The sequence below is a fragment of the Ictalurus punctatus genome, chromosome 8, assembly GCF_001660625.3.
Source record: "Ictalurus punctatus breed USDA103 chromosome 8, Coco_2.0, whole genome shotgun sequence".
Lineage (NCBI taxonomy): Eukaryota > Metazoa > Chordata > Actinopteri > Siluriformes > Ictaluridae > Ictalurus > Ictalurus punctatus.
In genome coordinates this window covers 20,410,804-20,433,210 of record NC_030423.2, presented here as the reverse complement: position 1 = coordinate 20,433,210, position 22,407 = coordinate 20,410,804, and the positions used below count along the sequence as shown (strand labels likewise).

The 22,407-nt window shown below is 39.2% G+C and overlaps 1 protein-coding gene across 1 annotated transcript in view; it reads right to left on the bottom strand.

Annotated features, from left to right (window-relative positions):
- far1 (fatty acyl CoA reductase 1) overlaps positions 1-20,714 on the bottom strand; it is a 37,036-nt gene extending 16,322 nt beyond the window's left edge. The window contains exons 1-3 of the mRNA XM_017474808.3: positions 20,566-20,714; positions 2,002-2,222; positions 866-1,041 (exon numbers count right to left, since the gene is read on the bottom strand). Coding sequence (XP_017330297.1) covers positions 866-1,041; positions 2,002-2,190 — 365 coding nt within the window. The 5' untranslated portion in view covers positions 2,191-2,222; positions 20,566-20,714. The remainder of the gene's footprint in view (positions 1-865; positions 1,042-2,001; positions 2,223-20,565) is intronic.
- Positions 20,715-22,407: the final 1,693 nt, after the last annotated feature.

Below are 22,407 nucleotides of genomic sequence, written 5' to 3'. Positions count from 1 at the left end.
CCCTCCAGTCGTGGAACAGCCTTCCAAATAGTGTGACTCAGACATAATCTCACACTTTAAATCCAGCTTGAATACCTTTTTGTTTAGTCGAGCCTTTGGTTAATAGCTTCTCTTATGTAAAGGAAAATCTGGATTGGTGGTCTTAACAATTAACAAAATATTAAATCTAAGATATGCAAGGGTCAATATTTTAATGCTGCACTAGACCTAGAAAACAAATTTGCTAGTTTTGAGACCTTTATTTGTACGTGACTTTAACTACAGCTGCACACAGCTGTTTAGCACTCTTCCTAATTTTATTGTTATCGTCTAGTACTAGTACTTTTTCCCCGACTACATCCGGTACTTTTACTGTAGATAAAAAAACAATAAAACATGTAGCATGAAAGCTGCACTTCTAAACTTCACGAATACTGTACGACGGGAAATTCACTTATTCCATGTTCTTGCATCATCTCCAACATGTTTAAATTACTTTTTTTTATATTTGAGGAAACTGGACCAACTAAGAATATCATAAAACATTGTGGATGGGTAAAATCTGAAATAACTGCGAGAGTGGTTCGAATTTTTACAAGAGTGCGCACGTGCAAATTCACAGATAAAAAACAAACAGAAATATATTGTTTTAAAAAATCTTATTTATATTACAGTGTTTGTATTCAAGTATATTTTAATGATAAGTTACAAGATAATGGATGACTTGTCTTTGTAATCTGAGATAAAAATGTGTTTTTTGATTATGTCACATTAATCCCGTCTGTTATTTACCCTCACACTTATCAGCATGCTGTCAGATACGATATCGGTGTTTAAAATGATACATGCAACAGTGAACATGAGGTTTAATGAAAATGGTGCCTACTTAAGTGGCTCGTTGAAGCGGATCGTGGCAGCGCAATGGAAGACAACGTTGATGCACTCTTTCAGTGTGTCCTGGTCCTGTTTGCTGAGGTCTAACTCAGGCTTCGTCAGGTCGCTGTTCAGCGGCACGATCTTCTCCGCGAAATCCGGCTGCTCTTCTCTTAATTTGTCAAAAAGCTGGGGGAGGCGTGCAAAACAGGAATAATTCAACTCATCAGAGACGAGGTCAACTTTGAGGACATTAAATACATCGTAACAGCAGTAACTGATGCAGCTCCTCATTAATCTGAATCAACTTGTTACACATTAATTGTGGAAAGTTTTTAATTATGTTAAATTCTAAGTGAAATTAAACATCATGATCTGCATGAGAGCAAAATAACAGTAATATAATAATTTATATATATATTTTTTAGACACACATGCATGTAAACCAACACAGCGATAAATTTCATACGGTTATTCTAAATCTTTCTGATATATATATATACAGTTGAATGCAATACTTTGAAAAGCATTGTGCAAGAATGCAAAACAAAGAAAAGGACATTTATAACAGCAAGATATTAAGTATGTTTGGTTTTTACAGATGCTCATTATTGTAACAAGGTAAAAAAAATACTTAATACTTAAAAAAACTTAATTTTTCTTTAAAAACGTTCTTCATTTTTGAAGAAAAAAAAAATAAAATAAATGCATGCTTTCCTTTTTGTCTTTTTAAAGAAGGTAAATTTTAGTGCTTCACTCTAGAAGGTCAAGGGGTCATGTCCTTTCCTAATTCTCACACATAATCGCTACAGGAAAGATATTTCATTTTCATATTAATAGTATTGTTATATTTGGGTGTATATATAATTCTGGGTGTGTTATCTACCTCAGGAACAGGGTGAAGTCAGGGATTGAAAATTTGAGTACGTAATCTTTTTTTTTTTTTAGCTTAAACTAGAACCCAAGTTTAACAAGTTCACTACTGAACATGTTTTCTGAATATATTAAACATATTTAAGAAAAAACTCATTCTTAACCACAATGCAGAAGACAGAATGAGGCTTTAAGCAATAAGCCATGTTAATTATGCAATTCCCACTTTCCCACACATTTAGGAACTGAGTCGAGCCACCGAGACCCTGAACTCACCCTGCAGTTGATCATGTCTGCGATGCGGGCGCTCGGAGATTGACCCGCTTTGGGCCGTACGAGCACGTAGGCCGCTCTGATGCCGGGACACGAGCGCAGCAGCTTCTCCAGCAGCACCTTGCCCATGAAGCCCGTGGCGCCGGTGATCAGCACGTTCTTCCCCGTGTAGTACTCTGGAATGGTGACCATCTTGACCGTGCCGAGCGTCCGCAGTAACACGCCTGAGTCACGGTCACAGAAAAAAAAACAACAACAAACAACAAAAAAAAACACGTCAACACCCTCATCCTTTATGATTCCAGCATATTTAACCACCCTGAAAATCAAACGGACCCATCCCTTACTCTGTTTCATGACATTTCATTAGCTATCAGCTGGTATGGTGAGAAACAGGATTAACCAATCAGAACTCTCGTTTCTAATTGAAACTCTGAGGTCACAAGGTATCACTTCCCCTTATTACTAGCATGCTATTCGAATCGTTTAACAGAACTATTATAAAAGTGTTCTAGTTCCCATGTCTATTAATGTTTTAATAATATGGCAGGAGTTGTGTCTTTAATAACTAAATGACAAATGTAATTATACAAATAACCTTTTTTGGGGTCGGTCATGCACCCAGAATTAGGGCTGCAACAACTAATCGATAAAATAATAATAATCGGTAATTAAAATAAACTACAACAAATGTCATTATGGATTAGCTGGGTCTGTGACATCATTGTGGATAACCTCGTCAGTGACGTCACTTCACAATGGTGAAAAACGCATATCTATGAATAAAACACATCTGGAAAACCGCGGCGGTCACAGAGTGAGTAGCTGCGGGAAAAGTACCCAATTTTATCATTTTTTTGGAGTTTCCAAATTCACTTGTTTATTCCTAATAACAATATTTTCCATCTGCATGATTTCACTGATCTAGGGAACGATGTATGAAACATGTGGCACAGCGAATTAGCTGCTTGCCAATTGTATGATTGTTCTGGAGTTTTCCCAACAGCCAATTATTCATTCTCATTAATAACGTAATCAGAGGAAATTCTGGTTTGTCTGTTTTCATTTACTCAATTCAATTTTATCTGTATAGCTCTTTTTTACAATGGACACTGTCTCAAAGCAGCTTTACAGAAATATATAAACACAGGATACAGATTTTAAGTGTGTGAATTTATCCTTATTGAGCGTGGTGACGGTGGCAAAGAAAAACTCCCTAAGATGATATGAGGAAGAAACCTTGAGAATCGATGTATTTCTGTAAACTTGCTTCATTTTGTAGATTTGAATTATGAATGAACATAATATTGCGCGGTATCGTGATGCTTCAAGAGGTATAGTATCGTAAGATATGTTTAAGTTATTGTGACGACCCAGGTCGCAGGTAAAGTTTCTTTCTGATGACTCTTCCATGCAGATTATATTTGTGCCAGCAACGCTACGGAGTAGGATGGTGCACCACCGTTTTGCTTTGTCTTTCAGGCTAGCAAACCTGCAGTTCTATCAGAAATCTTTCTTCTACATCTTGCCTGGTCTCCAGCAGTTCCTCTTAATCTGCCATAACTCACGTTCCATGTTTTTCCTCTACTATTATACTTCACTGCAATTGTGCTAGCAATAGACTGACCCTCTGTGGTGTCAAAGCGACTCATACGTACTAACTTCTCACATAAATAACAGAAATTAGCACCAGAACCACTAGACAAACCACAAGTTCCTGTGACTTAACTGTTAAAACCCTAATCGCAGAGTAAACAGAACATTATTGCACACAAGCAACAATTCAGTTCACTGCTCAGGAGAGCTCGGGGGCATACCTAGAAATTCTGGCCCCTTTTCATGAATTCTTGTTCATTTCAAATTGTGTTGAATATTTTTGCATATATTAAAGATACACAGACATCTTGTTGGAGTTTCTGAGCATCTAAACTATCACCATATTTTTTTTAAACTCAAACTTTAAACACAAAGATTATCTATGTAATGTGGCTGCATAATTTATCATTTTTTAATCGATATCGCTGTAGTGACCTTTGCACCATGCTGCATTATGCAAAAGCTTTTAAAGGAGACCTATTATGCTCCTTTTTACAAGATGTAATAGAAGTCTCAGGTGTCCCCAGAATGCGTCTGAAGTTTCAGTTCAAAATACCCCACGGATCATTTATTATACCATGCTGTAAATGCTCCTTTTTAGGTGGAAGCAAAAAACACACTGTTTTCATGTGTGACTCTTTAAATGCAAATGAGCTGCTGCTTCCCGCCCCCTTACCGGAAGAGGGCTGGACCTTTACAGCTCGTGCTTCGGATACTACGGCAACAACAAATCAGGAGAACCGGTATGACTGACACCGTAAATACCGGTGTTCAGCCTTATATGTATGAACCAGAGTCGGACACTGATGAAGGAGAGACTCTGGCAGAAATAGCAACTGTGAGAATGAACCAGGACGTGACATGAACCAGAGACAATGGTAACTTAGCCGTGGAATCTGCAAACAAGCTCATTCGGAAAGGCGATTTGCAAACATTTACAAAATATAAAATGCGATACTTGCGTCTTCTGGATATGAAGCTGGATAACGAACAGTTGGTATTGATCCACAGTTTATTATAAACATTTCGGAAAATCATGCTTTGTACTGACCCTCGTTCACAAAGCAATCTGGTGTAAAATGATTTGCACAAACATACACGGATTTAGCTATTTTTTGGGACACATTTCCTTCAAAAATAAAACTTCTCCAATGGGTCTTCAGTGTCTCTGATGCCGGGAGTACATGAAGACTCTTATGTTCATTCTTACAGCCAACAACAGAACGCTTACGAAGCTGAGACATTCTTCTTATCGCTATAGCTGCTCCAGTGCGGAGAACATGTTGGACTGTGTACAGCTCACTCAGGGGAGGATCTATGCTAATAGGGTAGAGTCCATCACCAGTTGTGGGCGGGGCCTGTTCTAATGTGAAGTCAGGTTGGATAGAAAACGTGAACGACTCATTATGAGACACTGTTTATGATTTAAAGGAGTGGGTGGAAGTTTAACCATTATGGTTACCAGGTTGTTGTTTTTTTTTACCAGGGTGGTTGTGAACACACACTGCTGACACATTTATGTTCAAACACCATGTAAAAGTGAATTTTGCATAATAGGTCCCCTTTAATCAAATCATATGCATTATTGCGTGTCTTGTACTCCAAGAAGAGAGTTCATGCAGGGGTTTTTGGTGAATAAACCTTTTAAATAAACCGATTTTGCATTTCGAAAGCACTAGGCATACATCAATGCTACATCTACACATCACAATATTTACAATTTTTTTTTAAAATCCACCTTTACTAGCATCGTGAATCAGCATCTCAATCCCAAACCAAAAAATACATTTAAAAAAATATCAGTGATTCCCATTTCATTAAGAATCACGCATCCCAAGAGATTATTTTACAGCTTAACCCTTCTCATACATCATGTCTACTTATGAAGAGTCAAATGCAGGTTTTTAGGAACATTTAAGTTGGAAATCACTTCCAAATCACTTCAGCAATCATGTCGTTTAAACATGATCCTGATTTCTGTTTCCATTCACATGCAGTCCCTCCAGGTTTTAGTGATTTTGCGATCGTGGAAATTTACGCAAAATCAAGCAAACTCCGCAATATTCGGAGGAGCTTGCGATTTTTCAAAATTACAGCAGATTTGGGCCGAGACGTGTCATGTGACATCGTCACAACGTGCATTCAGCCACAGTCCTCTTCGATTCACGTGCGTCGAACAGGAGTACAACTAAAAGGTCGCATTTACCAACTAATGTCACTGTGAAAGACCGTGCTGAACAATTCCATGCAACGGCAATTTCGCCAATTCATGTAGTTTTCCGCAAAACAAAAAAATGCGCAATTTGCATCACAGATGTAGAAACAAGCCGCCGCAAAATCAAGCATTTTTGGCTGCAACAATCACAAAAAAATGAATTCTTCTACGAAACCCTGTACGGATTGCACAATGCAGCATGTCTGGTAGGTCTTTACAAACTTTCTATACAAAATTTAATCTTATTTATATATTTTGTTTAAGAAAATTATATTATCGCTCTCTTTTGGCCATCGACAGTCTATTTTTAAACCTGAAAGTTAAATTTTTTTGTTCATAAACACATTAGAAGATTTTTTTAAAATTCCTTTTTATTTTTTACTCCTACACACAGGCAATCCATGTACTTATGTGATTTGAAAATAAATAAATAAATAAACAAATAAATAAATGTCTAAACCGCTGGCAACAAAAGTGAGTACACCCCTAAGTGAAAATGTCCAAACTGGCCCCAAAGTGTCAATACTTTGTGTGGCCACCATTATTTTCCAGCACTGCCTTAACCCTCTTGGGCATGGAGTTCACCAGAGCTTCACAGGTTGCCACTGGAGTCCTCTTCCACTCCTCCATGACGACATCACAGAGCTGGTGGATGTTAGAGACCTTGTGCTCCTCCACCTTCCGTTTGAGGATGCCCCACAGATGCTCAATAGGGTTTAGGTCTGGAGACATGCTTGACCAGTCCATCACATTCACCCTCAGCTTCTTTAGCAAAGCAGTGGTCATTTTGGAGGTGCGTTTGGGGTCGTTATCATGCTGGAATACTGCATACTGATCATGCTCTGCCTCAGTATGTCACAGAACATGTTGGCATACATGGTTCCCTCAATGAACTGTAGCTCCCCAGTGCCGGCAGCACTCATGCAGCCCCAGACCATGACACTCCCACCACCATGCTTGACTGTAGGCAAGACACACTTGTCTTTGTACTCCTCACCTGGTTGCCGCCACACACGCTTGACACCATCTGAACCAAATAAGTTTATCTTAGTCTCATCAGACCACAGGACATGGTTCCAGTAATCCATGTGCTTAATCTGCTTGTCTTCAGCAAACTGTTTGCAGGCTTTCTTGTGCATCATCTTTAGAAGAGGCTTCCTTCTGGGACGCCAGCCATGCAGACCAATTTGATGCAGTGTGCGGCGTATGGTCTGAGCACTGACAGGCTGACCCCCCACCCCTTCAACCTCTGCAGCAATGCTGACAGCACTCATACATCTATTTCCCAAAGACTACCTCTGGATATGACGCTGAGCACGTGCACTCTACTTCTTTGGTCGACCATGGCGAGGCTGTTTGGAGTGGAACCTGTGCTGTTAAACCGCTGTATGGTCTTGGCCACCGTGCTGGAGCTCAGTCTCAGGGTCTTGGCAATCTTCTTATAGCCTAGACCATCTTTATGTAGAGCAACAATTCTTTTTTTCAGATCCTCAGAGAGTTCTTTGCCATGAGGTTCTATGTTGAACTTCCAGTGACCAGTATGAGGGAGTGTGAGAGCGATGACACCAAATTTAACACACCTGCTCCCCATTTACACCTGAGACCATGTAACACTAACAAGTCACATGACACCGGGGAGGGAAAATGGCTAATTGGGCCCAATTTGGACATTTTCACTTAGGGGTGTACTCACTTTTGTTGCCAGCGGTTTAGACATTAATGGCTGTGTGTTGAGTTATTTTGAGGGAACAGCAAATTTACACTGTTACACAAGCTGTACACTCACTACTTTACATTGTAGCAAAGTGTCATTTCTTCAGTGTTGTCACATGAAAAGATATCATCAAATATTTACAAAAATGTGAGGGGTGTACTCACTTTTGTGAGATACTATATAATATATATATATATATATATATATATATATATATATATATATATATATATATATATATATAATTCATATGACATGCACATTTAAATAATAAAAAACTAAGAAAAAATATAAAAGAGTTTTGAAATGACTTTAAATAAATCCATAATGAAATGGTTTTAAAAAAAACCAAACAAACAAACAAAAAAAACAGCTTGTAGGACCATGAGCTAAAAACACGATAATCTTATCTCTCCTAGAGTAACTTATTTAGGTCAACCTTGATCAAACACACACATGCATGCACACACACACACACACACCCCATGCGAATGTTACAAGTTCTGTTAGGAATTCCTAAAAGGGCCTGTGTTGCATCCAACACTACATTAAGCAAGCTTACACATTTTAGCCCAGAATGTAAACGCTGGTATTCAGACTATGACACCTGTAAAACACGTCTTTTACAAATAAATAAATAAATAAATAAATAAATAAATAAATAGACCAAACTTCAAACTCCTTCCAGGTACAGGCTGCACATGAGACATTGTGGATAAAACCGGTTCTGCAGGCCGGCTAGAAACGTGCTGCTTGAGCAGCTCGTTTTTAGTTGACAAAGCAGTAAGAGTGTGTTTACTGCATAACACCAGCGTTCAGTCCTGTGCTAGGGTGGACTCCGGAGCCCACGCGGCGTGAGGGTGCAAGCAAGGGCGCGAGGGTGTGTGTGTGGCACTTCGCTTTCACACCTCTGCATTGACATTCAGCACACACCATCTTATAAATAGCATGCTCTCTCCAGGACGAGGCTGCGTTCGTGTTCATATCTCCACCGATCCGAACGCAGGTCCTAATTTTGCCCGGAAAAGACGCTCGCGCAATTTTGAGTGATTAAATGATTAGAGAATTATCATGACGTGGACATTTTCATATTGGAACGTGCCTGATTGCAGATAGAGGCGTCTCTCCATTACTAATTTACTAAACTTTCAACCTAAACTATAAAAACTCTGAAAATAGTGACTGATAAAGTAAAGTTTGAGAATTAAATACTACAAAACAGCTTTTCTTTTTAAACCATGACTCGTGTACTGTAGCGCTGGTTCATTGTGATAAAAATACAGCATGCCTGTTGCTCAATCTGGAAATGAATGTGTAATAAGTCACTTCAGTCATAAACTAAAGTGAAATTTCAACCCAAGCGTTCATATTAATCTCGTTTAACTTAAGTCCTCAGGCGAGCAATTACGGACCATGCTGTTCTAGGAAAATATTCCACGCCAGAGATCATTTCTCGGGCTGATGTACCTGAAAGGTTGTGTATGATTTCCGTACTTGGATAGTCAACACTTGTATAACAGCTCTACTTCAACTCCGTCTGTGGCACGCACAAACACTAGGGCTGGGCGATGCGATGCAATGCTATAATAGCAATATCGTGATCAATTATGCTACAATATTGCGACTGCATCTTTTGAAACTGCTGCTCTTGCTGCAGGGTTACTTACACACACACACACACACACACACACACACACACACACACACACACACACACACACACACACACACAAAGAAAGCACTATCTACTCTCTTCCACATACATGAGCTTCCAGATGCCTGTGATTGGCTAGTGCCTCTGTGATTGACAGAGGAAACAGAATATGCCCCTCCCACCCAAAGTATGCTCCTCCCACCCAGAGAGCATGACCCTGTTTCTCTCTCTCAGACTCTGGACCACTTTTTATTCAATTTTATTATATATTTAAAGGTCTTTTTAAAGAAGTACTAACTCAGTGGAAGCAGGTGGTTCGAAGTTCATATTTTGCACTCAATGTTTTAAATTGTAAAATGTTACAAGTTTTCTGTCCAGATTGAGAATTTCATTGTTAAAGATTTAGTTCTTAGAACTAACTTAGAAATGAAAATAATATGTATATATTTTTGTAGACATCAAACAGCGCATCATCAAAAAAATAAATCAATAAAATAAATAAATAAAAATAAAGAGCACCACTATTCTATTGCTGAGAAATTGTTTCTAAAGACCTATATCAGGATACGTATGGTGTATTATACAAATGTCTTTGAAAATCGTGATATGAGATTTTGGTCATATCGCCCAGCCGTAATGAGGACGCTATAGTAGACGATGGGATGTGTTTTCGTGTGCATGTTCGAGGCAAGGTCCACCATCAGAGGTGCAGATAGCGACTAAGAGCCGCAGGGTCTTCACCGCGAAACATCGGACACGTCCGGATCGTAAATCGAACGTTACTTATTCTTTCTGATGGAGTAATCTTGACAGTGAAAAAATAACGGAATTAAGTTCTCGTTACGTTCTAAACATAACCGGCAACTTGCCCAAATTTCTCCCATTTCGAAATGGATAAACTCCAACCATTTTTTTCGCCAACCAAGCGACGGTTGGAAAAGGGAACGGTGTGTGAGGAAAAGAAAAAGTAACCGCAAACCATGTTTACCAAGACATGCCCAAAAGGGGTGGGACATTTAACTGGACAAACAAGACTTGTACAGAATGAGTCATCATTCTCAAATCATCAAGTGTCAAATTTTTTTTTAACTAATTTTCCAGGATGTGAAAACTAAAAAATATAAAACATAATATCTTAAGCACAATTTTTAGTAAAAAAAAAAAAAAAAAAAAAAAAGAGATATATACTGTCTGTATTGGTGTCCAACAGTACACTAAGGGACCAGTTTTGAAATCTGAACCAGAACGTGAGATGCTTCCGGGCCGGCAGTGTTCTCCACATTGTCTCAGTCCCAAAGCCCAGAAGCGTACTTTCTACTTCCTGAACTTGTCTCTAATTTTAAGGCCACTCCAAGATGATTTAATTTCCTCCTCAATCAAATTTAAAATGTAGATAATACTAGAAGTAAAGATGGTCTAAAAGCCTTTTTATGAGGTTTCAGATGGAAAATCAGTGCTTTCTAGGCCACTATAGTCTTTTTTTCCCCCCAGAATACGTGGGAATGAATGGGAAATTCTGTTCTGACAAATTGCTTGATCAATTCCTAACTCAAGACTCTATGGACTCTTTATAAAAAAAAAAAAAAAAATTTTTATATATATATATATATATATATATATATATGAAGAAATAACTCCAAGTATTGTGATGTGATCATTTTGTCATATTGCTCATCCGTAATCGAAATAATCCCTTATAATTTTTGGGGGACGTTTTCAACAAACGATATGGATTGTTAAAGTGCACCTATTATGGTTTTTCAGATATTACCTTTCATGTAGTTTGTTAGTGAGCTGTTTGTGAAAGTAAAAATGTCTGCAAAGTTTCAAAAATCAAAGTGCACGACAAACAGAGCTATTGACTCCCAAAAGAAGGAACCGAGTCTGAACACTGATATGAGTCGTTAGTAATTCCAGACTTACTTCCTGTACTAACCTACGTAGGTTTGAAACAAATGCCCAACCTCTGGTCTTCATCGGCTGCTCGCACACAACGTGTACTTTGACCCGCCCTCAACCACTACAGTTGAGGTTGTGTCCTGAAAGAGTTAGGTTCGTGTCTAGAAGACGTTATTTTCTGCGCTGCAAAAGCAAAATCAGCTTACACGGACTCCCAAAGGACAAGGATGTAAAGCATCAGTGGTTATTAATTCATTTTAAAATGATACCACAGCAGTTCAACCTTCATTTGTGTTCCCGTCATTTCACTGACTGCTGCTTCTCAAATCTAGCTCAAGTCAACGTGGGATTTGTGAAACGATTATTCATTAAAGACGGGGCCATACCCACTTCACTTGGACCGTCTTGCGCCTCTGGATCACAACCTGCATGTATGATTAATTATTTAACTATATATTTTCTACCGAATGTTCCAAATGCGTGGCTTTGCGTAGTATACATGTACAGCCAGTGCACAGCTGTTAGCCTCTGCAAACCGGCTAACTCACGTTATTGCCAAACTACATATAAACTTGCCACTGACCAACGTCCTGTTCTCGTCGTGCTTGCGATGGTGGTTCGGGTTGATCTTCCGATGCATGGTTATCAGACTCGGCTCAAATTGATAAGGTAAAACCGACGATGTTATTACTGAGCTGAAATTTAGATATGGTATTAGCTGTTTACCTTTCCTACACATGCTGTAAGCGGTAAGCTAATCACAACAGACTGGGATAGCTGACCAATCAGAACTGAGTATGCTCTCTGAAAGGAGGAGTTTAGAGTGAACAGATCCTTGAGCGAGTCGTTTGTGACACTGGGGGAGGGGGGGGGGGGGGGGGGGTAATGCAATGTAAATAATGAGAAACTGAAAGTGTGTTTTGACCTTGGATGCATGTTAACCTATCGTACGAGAGCTTTAAAACAAAATTAGGTATGTTCAAAAAGCAGAACAGGTGCGCTTGAAAGACCTTTAGGGCTTTCTAAAACGACATATCAAAGCAAATAACAAATAAGAATTCATTTGTGTTAAATGCAAACCGTTATTCTGAATGCCGAGTTCTTCTTTACGTTACTACTTCTCCTTCACTGTGCAACTTTTTGTTTTGCCTTTATGAGTGGAATAATAACTTACGTATGTATACTAATAATTTTCTGTAATTCGAATAGTCTAAGGGAAATGTTTAAAAAAGACGTCTCATCTTTAAGCTGTATATGCGCTGTAATTTGAAAGATACTTAAACACAAAAATTAAGCTACAGTTGTAAATTATATAAATATTATATTTTTTGGATAAGGAATAAAAATCCTTCGAGATTTGATCATATCAAGGTTAACAATGGCACTGAAGCCTTACTCATAATAAAATCAAATCTTCCAAGATGATTTTACAGAAGGAGTCGAGCTCGTGTAGCACAGCGTGATTCCCATCCAGATAGCCACTCATTGTTTCTGAGAGTTAACAGGTCGAGCACTCTTCTCTCTCAGCGAGGCTGGCGTTAAACACACGCTTTAATCAGGACACACCTCTGGAGTCGCCTCGCCGCAAGTCCTTACCTCGCTGTAAACGAGGTAACGTAGCTCGTCTAGGACAGATCTGGGACTTCTCCGACACGCACCGGTCGAGTACGGCGGACGAAAATCGGCCCTGGAAATTCCCATCCAATCATGTGAATAATGAATGTTCCGTTTGCTCACGCTGCCCTGAGACGAGGCTCTCGGGAATCGAGCCTGACGCCGGCGATGATAAACGGATTCTGTACTCTAGAGACACGGTTTATAGGACGGAGGATGAGATTAAAAATAAAATGTCTTTGAAATACATTTGAAGAACGGCTGAAACAAGGTCTGATCAGAGGAGTGGGACGTTTGACGAATGGGATGTGCGATTTGATAAAAATATTATATCGTGATTCTCAAAGCTATCAGTATTGTTGTGTATGTATCATGATATACAGTTTTGTGAACAAATTGGTAACAATTCAGTAGCATTACATCGTTTTGAATTCCTTTTTTGAGAACGTTTTTATGTTTAAAGAAAAACTAAAATAATGTTATTTATAAAATTGAAGCAAATATTTCATGCTGAAAAGGTTCAAAAGAATAGGCCTACGTGCAAAACTTTAACATCAAATCAGCTGCTGGAGCCTTCGAGATTGGAAATCAGCTAAAGATAGCTTTCTGCAAAAATCTAACAAGCTATAAAGAGCTGAGCCGATTGGAAAGGCGATGTAAAAACACGAAAGGGGGGGGGGGGGGGAGGGCGAGCTAGACAAAATATACCATACTATAAATGAATATATGGCGATTTTTAAGAGAAATATAAACAGTTAATGCGAGCCTGGGATAAATGAACGAATACAAGTATTTAGAACAAAATTAATTAATATGAACACGGTGGAATCTTTAGACGCAAACACCTTAATCTAACCGAGAGTGAGCAGTGTATTAAAAACATCAACAATGAAGATATCTCTGAAACCATCAGTGATGTACTATGGTGAGTTATTGTGGTTAGGACGGCTGTAAAATGTGTCATAAAATGGAGCTGCTTTGTGACTACAAAAACACGCCCTGTGAATAACTAATGAAGACGAGACCGTGGACCGCTTACTGATACACTGCTCATGCTCGGCTGAGATATGACAAGACGTTAAACATTTACGATTCGATGTTAAAATAGACAAAAAATTTTTTAAAAAAATAATGGATAATATAATGGGGGGGGGGGGGGGGGGGGGTTTCTTGGGGCGTTAAAAAAAGAAAAAAAGTACAAAAGATTCTAGAACTGCAATTAATGATTATTTTAATAATTGATTAGTTGGCTGATTATTTATTTATTTATCCAATTAGACGATTAATCGGATGGGGGCCGGGTAAACTTTCAGTACCATTTTTCCATTTATTTCAAATAAAATCCACAAACTGAGTGTTACAAATATAAACTTCAGACTAAAACTTTACACAACTGTTTGTCCAATCATATACGACTGAAAAGAACCAAATAAAACAGATACACACCAGAATATATATTACTCGTTCAGGACTGTAGTTTAATTTCGTGCTTTTTGTGCATGTAAAAAATAATGCATAAATACTTATATAAAATATAAACTAAGTATATAATCAACTATATAAACAGTAAACTGAAGAAAGTCATTGTCGATGACTCTGGGTATCTGCTAAAGCTAGCGGCGTTGCATTACGTGTGTATGACGTCATGGACCGTCGACTAGGAAGCGACTTACACTTCTGGTTAGTAAAAAAACCGCTAGTGTTCTATTTGAGATGGTATTACCTTTCTAAAATTCACATACTAGACGTTAGAGTACACAGTGCACAGTGCAAGTGTACAGTACGTCATTTGGGACACAACTTTAGTATTTACTCTCCGAAGCGTGTTTTCGGACGTAATGAGTAAATGTGCCGCGTACCGCGTGCAGACCGACTAATCGATAATGAGATTCGTTGACAACGATTTTCATCACTGATTATTATCGATTAGTGGTCGCAGCTCTAAAAGATTCGTACTGGCTTATAATATGCATCACAAATGATCAAATCTGGAAAACAAGCTATAAAATGCTCACTGATCAATGCCATCTACCCGCTGAGACGGTTTTCAAACAAATAGTAAACGATTTAAAGATACAAAAGACAACACACAGAAGAACAAAAACAAATATCCTTGGGCATTATTAAAAATGTAAAAGTTATTTATATAAAATATATGTAATTTATATATATATATATATATATATATATATATATATATATATATATATATATATAAATAAATAAAAGAGATATAACATTAATATTGTGCATATTAATGCATGTTTATATTTAAACTGTACACGATAAAGGAAATAATGTGTGAACATGTGTAAAAAATCCCCCATGTATGTACTGTATGTTGCTTACATAACCCTGTATATTTAATACCTCTAAACATGAACTGAACTTTTTCAATAAAGTCTGATTTCAAAACGGTAAAATCCACTATCGCTTCATCTCTAATCACGATGTCGATATTATATCATATTAGATCAGCTTTGAATTCGATTGGTCAGAAGGTGCCGCATTTTCGAATGTTCGGAAAGCAGTTCCGGCTGCAAATCGAACGATAGGTTGATATTAACGCGCTCGTTCTAATACGCTATCGTTTCTAAAGTAACAGCTCATACACAGGGACTTGTACGATGGACGCGTCACATAACCTAAGACTAATAATAAACAGATTAAAATCAAAAACAATAACAACAACAACATGTTTAGCAAAGTAAAACGTATAATATAGTTGATGTGCTGACTTTTTTAAAGAGACATTTATGTAACATGTATGGAAGATGTCTCGATGGTGAGCACGCTCAGTCTCAGTCACGCTTTCCCTTTTCTCAGTAAAATGGCAGGCTGCGCTTTGTGTGTGAGATTGTGAGTGTGTGCGAGAGAGAAGGAGAGAGAGAGAGAGAGAGAGAGAGAGAGAGAGAGAGAGGGGCTGGTGTTTATCACAGCAATAATGTACGTGAGAGCAGGAACTATCTTGTCTCTTGGACGTTGCACCACATTAAGTCTAACGATAAACCATTAAAATGTTCAATGAACCATTCATTAATAAATGAAACACTGATCATTGGCAAATTGCTGTGGTATAAGTGGAATAACACACTCCAGACCATGCAGTGGTTCAGAAATAATGCACTTTGGGGAGTAGCGGCAATCGGCTTGTGCGTTGTATCACATCTCACCCCCGGCGTGCATTATTTTCATAGCAGCACGGTCTGTCGTTGGTTATTCCTTACATAATGCCCCACCCTAGTGGGACGCGACAGATGAACAGTGGAAGTGGGAAGAGACACGGACCAGCAATGGGATTAGTTAGTAAGGCAATAATAAATATCATGTGACCCTCATTACGAGGCAGCACGAGGGACAAGTCCTACTAAACTATTCGTTAAGCTTAGTTATACCACATATTATATCGCTGTTCAGTTCTCAACTCTGATTGGTCAGAAAGTGTTCTATAATTCTGACAGCATCAGTCGAATCACAGCTTTATATTAACACACTCTTGGTAATACACAGTAACAATGCATACACAGAGTCGTGTACACCAGAAGCTCCGCATGCAATGGAAGATAATAATAACCCATCAAACGCATCAAACAACAACACCACCACTGTAGAACTGTTGATATGGTGACGTTTTCTGTGAGGAAATGTTTTTCATGTTGCAGCACTTTATAACAGGTAGTTTTCCATCACAAGAAAGTATTCAGGATGGAGGAGTTTACGCTCTGATGTTTCTCAGTGACATGACAAGCCGCACTTGTGAACATTCTGTGAACATGAATGAAATATATGAAATATATATTTATACTTCACCTAACTCAGATAGAGAGAGAGAGAGAAAAACCACACACAGACAGAGAGACACAGACAGAGAGACACAGAGACAAAACAGAGAAACACAGAGTACGACACAGACAGAGATACAGAGAGACAGACAGAAAGACACAGAGACAAAACAGAGAGACACACAGACAGAGATACAGAAGAGACAGACAGAACAACACAGAGAGAGACACAGAGACAGAGAGAGAGACGCAGAGAGACAGACACACAGAGCAAGAGTCAGATAGATACAGAAACAGAGTAGGGATGTCACGAGAACCGATACTTCGGTACCAACATTCTTAAAACGTGACGGTACTTGTTTTTCTGGAGTAACGTGGGAACCGATTCTAATGGAGGTACCGAGGTTGCAATTCTTCCGGACCTGATGGGGGCAGCAAATATGCGCAAGTGTTTTAGTCGGTCCACAAATGGTGAAGAAGAAGAAGAACGCCTACAAGCACACGGGAAAAACTACAGAAGTTTAGCTTAACAAGTTTACCTCCGCACCGACTCGTTGAGAGGAAAAGAGAGGAAAGCTAGTATCGGTTTCCGGTGTGCAACCGATGCTAACGTTCATTTCAAACAAAGCGAGGAAACACCTGGAATTTGGTGAAGCACCTGAAACACAGGTCCTATATTATATTTGTTTGAGGCAGCTGGCATTGTTGCCGTGAAACCAGCTAATGTTCTGCTCCATGTAATGTTAGCGATAGCCAGTTATTTGGTAATGACGTGAACACATTGCAGTGTTATAAACTACCTCTGAATGGGCCTCCATGCATCGCCATTCAGCCCGTGTCCTGTCAGCTAAATGTAGTCTAATGTCACTAATAATTATTCAAAGGTCCATGCTTTTAATAAATCGTTTTGGCCTGCCACCATATCAGTGAATTTAAACTAATGCTTGCATTCAGAGTATAAGGTGTGTGTGTGTGTGTGTGTGTGTGTGTGCGTTTAGGAGTGCACCTCCACTCATTGTCAGACAGTGTTTGATAACTAAAATACCCCCCTCCCTCTCTCTTTGCCAGTATCAACCAGAGGAAGATGTCCTCCAGGAGAGTTTTTAATTGAATTGTTTTACCACACCGTGGTATCGACTTTGGTATCGAGTATCGTGTACTTTTGGTGGTATCGGTACCGACTAGTAGATTTTTGGTATCGTGACATCTCTAAAATAGAGTGAGAGAGGGTGCGAGAGCGAGAGACAGAGAGAGAGGTAGGGGGAGAGAGGGAGAGGCAAAGAGAGAGAGGGAGAGAATGAGACAGAGAGAGAGAGAGATATCAGACACAGAGGTACAGTTTCCAGTGAGACAGATACAATGAAAGAGAGAGAGAATGAGAGAGACAGATACAGTGAGTAAGAGAGAGAGAAAGAGAGAGAGAGGGAGAGAAAGAGTATGAGAGAGTGAGACAGAGAGTGAGAGAGGGTTAGAGAGAGAGAGCGAGGGAAAGAGAGTGAGAGGGAAAGAGAGTGAGAGACAGATACAGTGAGCGAGAAAGAGTGTGTGTGTGTGTGTGTGAGAGAGAGATATCAGACACAGAGATACAGTTTCCAGTGAGACAGAGATAGAGAGAGAATGAGAGAGAGATACAGTGAGAGTGAGAGAGAATGACTACGTTTACATGGACAGCAGTAATCTTATTATTGACCTTATTCTGAATAAGACAATATTGTGATTAAGTTGTTTACATGAGTTGCTTTTAGAATATTCCTTTCATGTACCCGTTTTACATGTTATAGAACATAGATTTATTAACGGCACACGTCATTACGTCCCCACACCACGCCGTCCGACGTTCCCTCCAGAATTTCACATATCAACATACATTTAGTCTTCGTTATGGTAACATATACAGTTTTCATTTTTAATTAAGCGAAAGCGTCAAGTGCAGTTAATTATTTGTCGTGCTGTACGTGTAAATAGACGACTGCTTGAAGCCGTGGATTGCGTCCCAAACCGCGTACTTACCTACTATATAGTAGCTGAGATGCATGTATTTCTCCTACTATATAGCAGGTAAGTACGCGGTTTCGGACGAAGTCGTGCTCTCTTGTTTGCCGTCAAATGGTTGAGCACTGCCATGTGTGTACGTGTCCTGTCTCAAAATGCGGTGAAAACTCCCACACGATGTTAATAGTGTGATTAAGATGTGCACTAGGGATGTCACGAGAACTGATACTTCGGTACCAACATTCTTAAAACGTGACGGTACTTGTTTTTCTGGAGTAACGTGGGAACCGATTCTAATGGAGGTACCGAGGCTGCAATCTTACAGACCTGATGGGGGCAGCAAATACGCGTAAGTGTTTTAGTCTGTCACACGTGGTGAAGAAGAAGAAGAACGCCTACAAGCACACGGGGAAAACTACAGAAGTTTACCTCCGCCACCAATCGTTGAGAGGAAATGTGGTATGGAATATGTAAATACTTCGCATTCGAGGTGGATGACAACAAACAAATAATTGATGTGCAACAGATGCTATCGTTCATTTCAAACAAAGCGAGGAAACACCTGGAATTTGGAGAAGCACCTTTAACATATGTCCTATATTATGTTTGTTTGAGGCAGCTGACATTGTTGCTGTGAAACCAGCTAATGTTGTGCTCCATGTAATGTTAGCGATAGCCAGTTATTTGGTAATGACGTGAACACATTGCAGTGTTATAAACTACCTCCGAATGGGCCTCCATGCATCGCCATTCAGCCCGTGTCCTGTCAGCAAAATGTAGTCTAATGTCACTAATAATTATTCAAAAGGTCCATGCTTTTAATAAATCTTTTTGGCCTGCCACCATATCAGTGAATTTAAACTAATGCTTGCATTCAGAGTATAAGAGAGGTGTGTGTGTGTGTGTGTGTGTGTGTGTGTGTGTGTGTGTGCGTGTTTAGGAGTGCTGCACCTCCATTGATTGTCAAACAGTGTTTGAAAACTAAAATCTCTCTCTCTCTTTTTGCCAGTATCAGCCAGAGGACGATGTCCTCCAGGAGAGTTTTTACTTGAATTTTTTATTTTGATTTTTAGACTTTGGTATTGAGTATTGTGTACTTTTGGTGGTATCGGTACCGACTACTAGATTTTTGGTATCGTGACATCCCTAGTGTGTACATGTCTGTAATGCACTTCCATAATGCGACTAAAAGCAGGAATACTCCATGTGTCTTAAGTCGATTTGTGTTTACTTCGAGTATGACTTTCGATTAAGGTAATTTAAAAACAGCTGTTTACATGGTAGTTTCTTAATCAGAGTATTGTCTTAATCGGGTTAATATTGGATTATTACAGATACCGTTTACAGTGAGACAGAGACAGTGACAGAGAGAGAATGAGAGAGAGAATGAGAGAGAGAGAGAATGAGAGAGACAGTGACAGAGCGAGAATGAGAGAGAGAGAGACAGTGAGAGAATGAGAGCGAGACAGTGACAGAGAGAGAGAATGAGAGAGAGATAGAGTGAGATTGAAAGAGTGAGAGAGAGAGAGAGAGAGAGAGAGATATCAGACACAGATACAGTTTTCACTGAGACAGATACAGTGATGGGGGAGTGAGCGAGAGAGAGAGAGAGAGAGATATCAGACAGATACGGTTTTCAGTGACACAGATACAGTTTTCAGTGTGACAGATACAGTGATAGGGGGAGCGAGCGGGGGGGGGGGGGGGGGGGGGGGGTCAGACACTGAGATAGTTTCTAGTGAGACAGTGAAATGAGTTTGAGGGAAACTCCGCCACAGTCGGCTCCTTCAGTTTCTGAGGGAAAATAAACACAGTATCAATCCACACCTGATTTCCTCTAGTCCTGCACGTCATGTACTGTGTTTCTATTCCCACTAAATTCATTCAGAAATAAACTAAGAGTCAAACCTGAGAATGTTTTTATTTTCCAGCAGCAGCAGAAGACAGGCGTCGCTTTCTCACTGCACCACTGCGCTACAGCTAACGAAGCTAACACTCCACATAGGCGTGCATTTCTGCAAACTAACCCTCATTAGTAGCGGGAAAAAATCCCACAAACATGACAAAGTGGAGCGCAGGAGATTCAAAGGCCGCCGCTTACCTCAGATATGTAATATACACCGCCCTGGGCTCGTGCGTTTAGAATCAGCGTAAACAACGCAGATCCGCTTCAGCACTGATGACACTCGCATCCGCCGCGCTGCCTGCCGGAGCTCCCGCGTTAGCATTAGCTTAGCTTCAGAGAGCAACGCCGGGTTGCCAAGCAATGGAAATCAAAGCGCGTGCTGACGTCACGTCACCACATATGTATACAAACATATCGAAAAGAAAAGTATTATTATTATTATTATTATTATTATTATTATTATTATTATTATTATTCATACTAATAATGTATGACTTATAAACAAAATTTTTAATAATAATAATAATAATAATAATAATAATAATGTAAAATAAAGTCGGCCTATAATCTTAAATGTTTACATAATAAATAGTCAAAATAATAATTATGTGAAGTGAAATTGAATGTAATTTATGATGAATGTTATTTCAAATTATAGAATAGATTGTTTGGTCTGATATCTCCCTCTCTCCTTTCGCCGAGCCCCACATGAACTTATGGAGATACTAGAGATCCAGATCCTTTCTGCCTCTGGATGGAGCTCAAATCTTCTTTAATTCCAGACTGCTGGGACTACGGCTGCTCTTAACGCCATACAGACTTCATATAAATCCATAATGAACTTTTTCACACTAACTGTTATTACCCAGATGAGGATGGGTTCCCTTCTGAGTCTGGTTCCTCTCAAGGTTTCTTCCTCTTAAAACATCTTAGGGAGTTTTTCCTTGCCACCGTCACCACTCAGTGGCTTGCTCAGTTGGGATAAATTCGCACCTTTAATATCTGTATACCATGTTGATATTTCTGTAAAGCTGCTTTGAGACAATGTCTATTGTAAAAAGCACTATACAAATAAAATTGAATTGAATTGAATTGAATATCTGGAGAAAGAAACTTTATTTATTATCTTTATTTATTTCACATATATGAATTGTAAAGTTTTAAACATATATGAGTTTTAAAATTCACACTCAATGTATTGAGGATTAAAAAAAAGAAACTGTGATGCTATGTGGTTAAAAATACTATCCGGCATAATACTGGGGAAATATTAATTTATTTATTTGTTTAGTGGGAAAAAAAGTTTTTTCTTGTTTCCCCGAAATGTTTGTGAAGAGAAGCTATTTAAAATCTGCAGATCGATTAATTATGATGGAAATGTGATGATCACAGGGCACGTTGGCTTAGTGGTTAGCACATGGTCATCAGAATAACAGTGGAAGCTAATACCATGCTTACGAATAATTTTGCATGGTAGGTTAGTGGTTAGCACGTTTGCCTCCCACCTCCAGGGTTGGAGGTTCAAATCCCTCCTCCTCTCTGTGTGCGTGGAGTTTGCATGTTCTCCCCATGCTTCGGGGGTTTTCTCCAGGTACTCCAGTTTCTTCCCCGAGTCCAAAGACATGCATTGTAGGCTAATCTCTAAATTGTCCATAGTGTGTGAATGTGTGCCTGATTGTGCCCCATCCAGGGTGTCCCCCGCCTTGTGCCCCGATTTCCCTGGGATAGGCTTGCCGCGACCCTGTGTAGGATAAGCAGTATGGGGAATGGGTGGATGGATGGACGGATAGATGGAAGGATGGATTAATGAATCCTAATATTAACCAAATCTATAACAAGCACCTTTATGAAGGATGTTGCTCCTTTATGAATCTCTCTTATGGAAGGTTAATAGATAACTAAAGATTTCTAAGTGCTTCTTTGTCAACTCCATTTCAGGTCAGGCTTTTAAAAAAGGTAAGCATCGCAAATTTCTAAATTACTATTTTAATAAAATGATTAGTGAACGCAACAGTATACACAGGCAGCGGTTTGGTT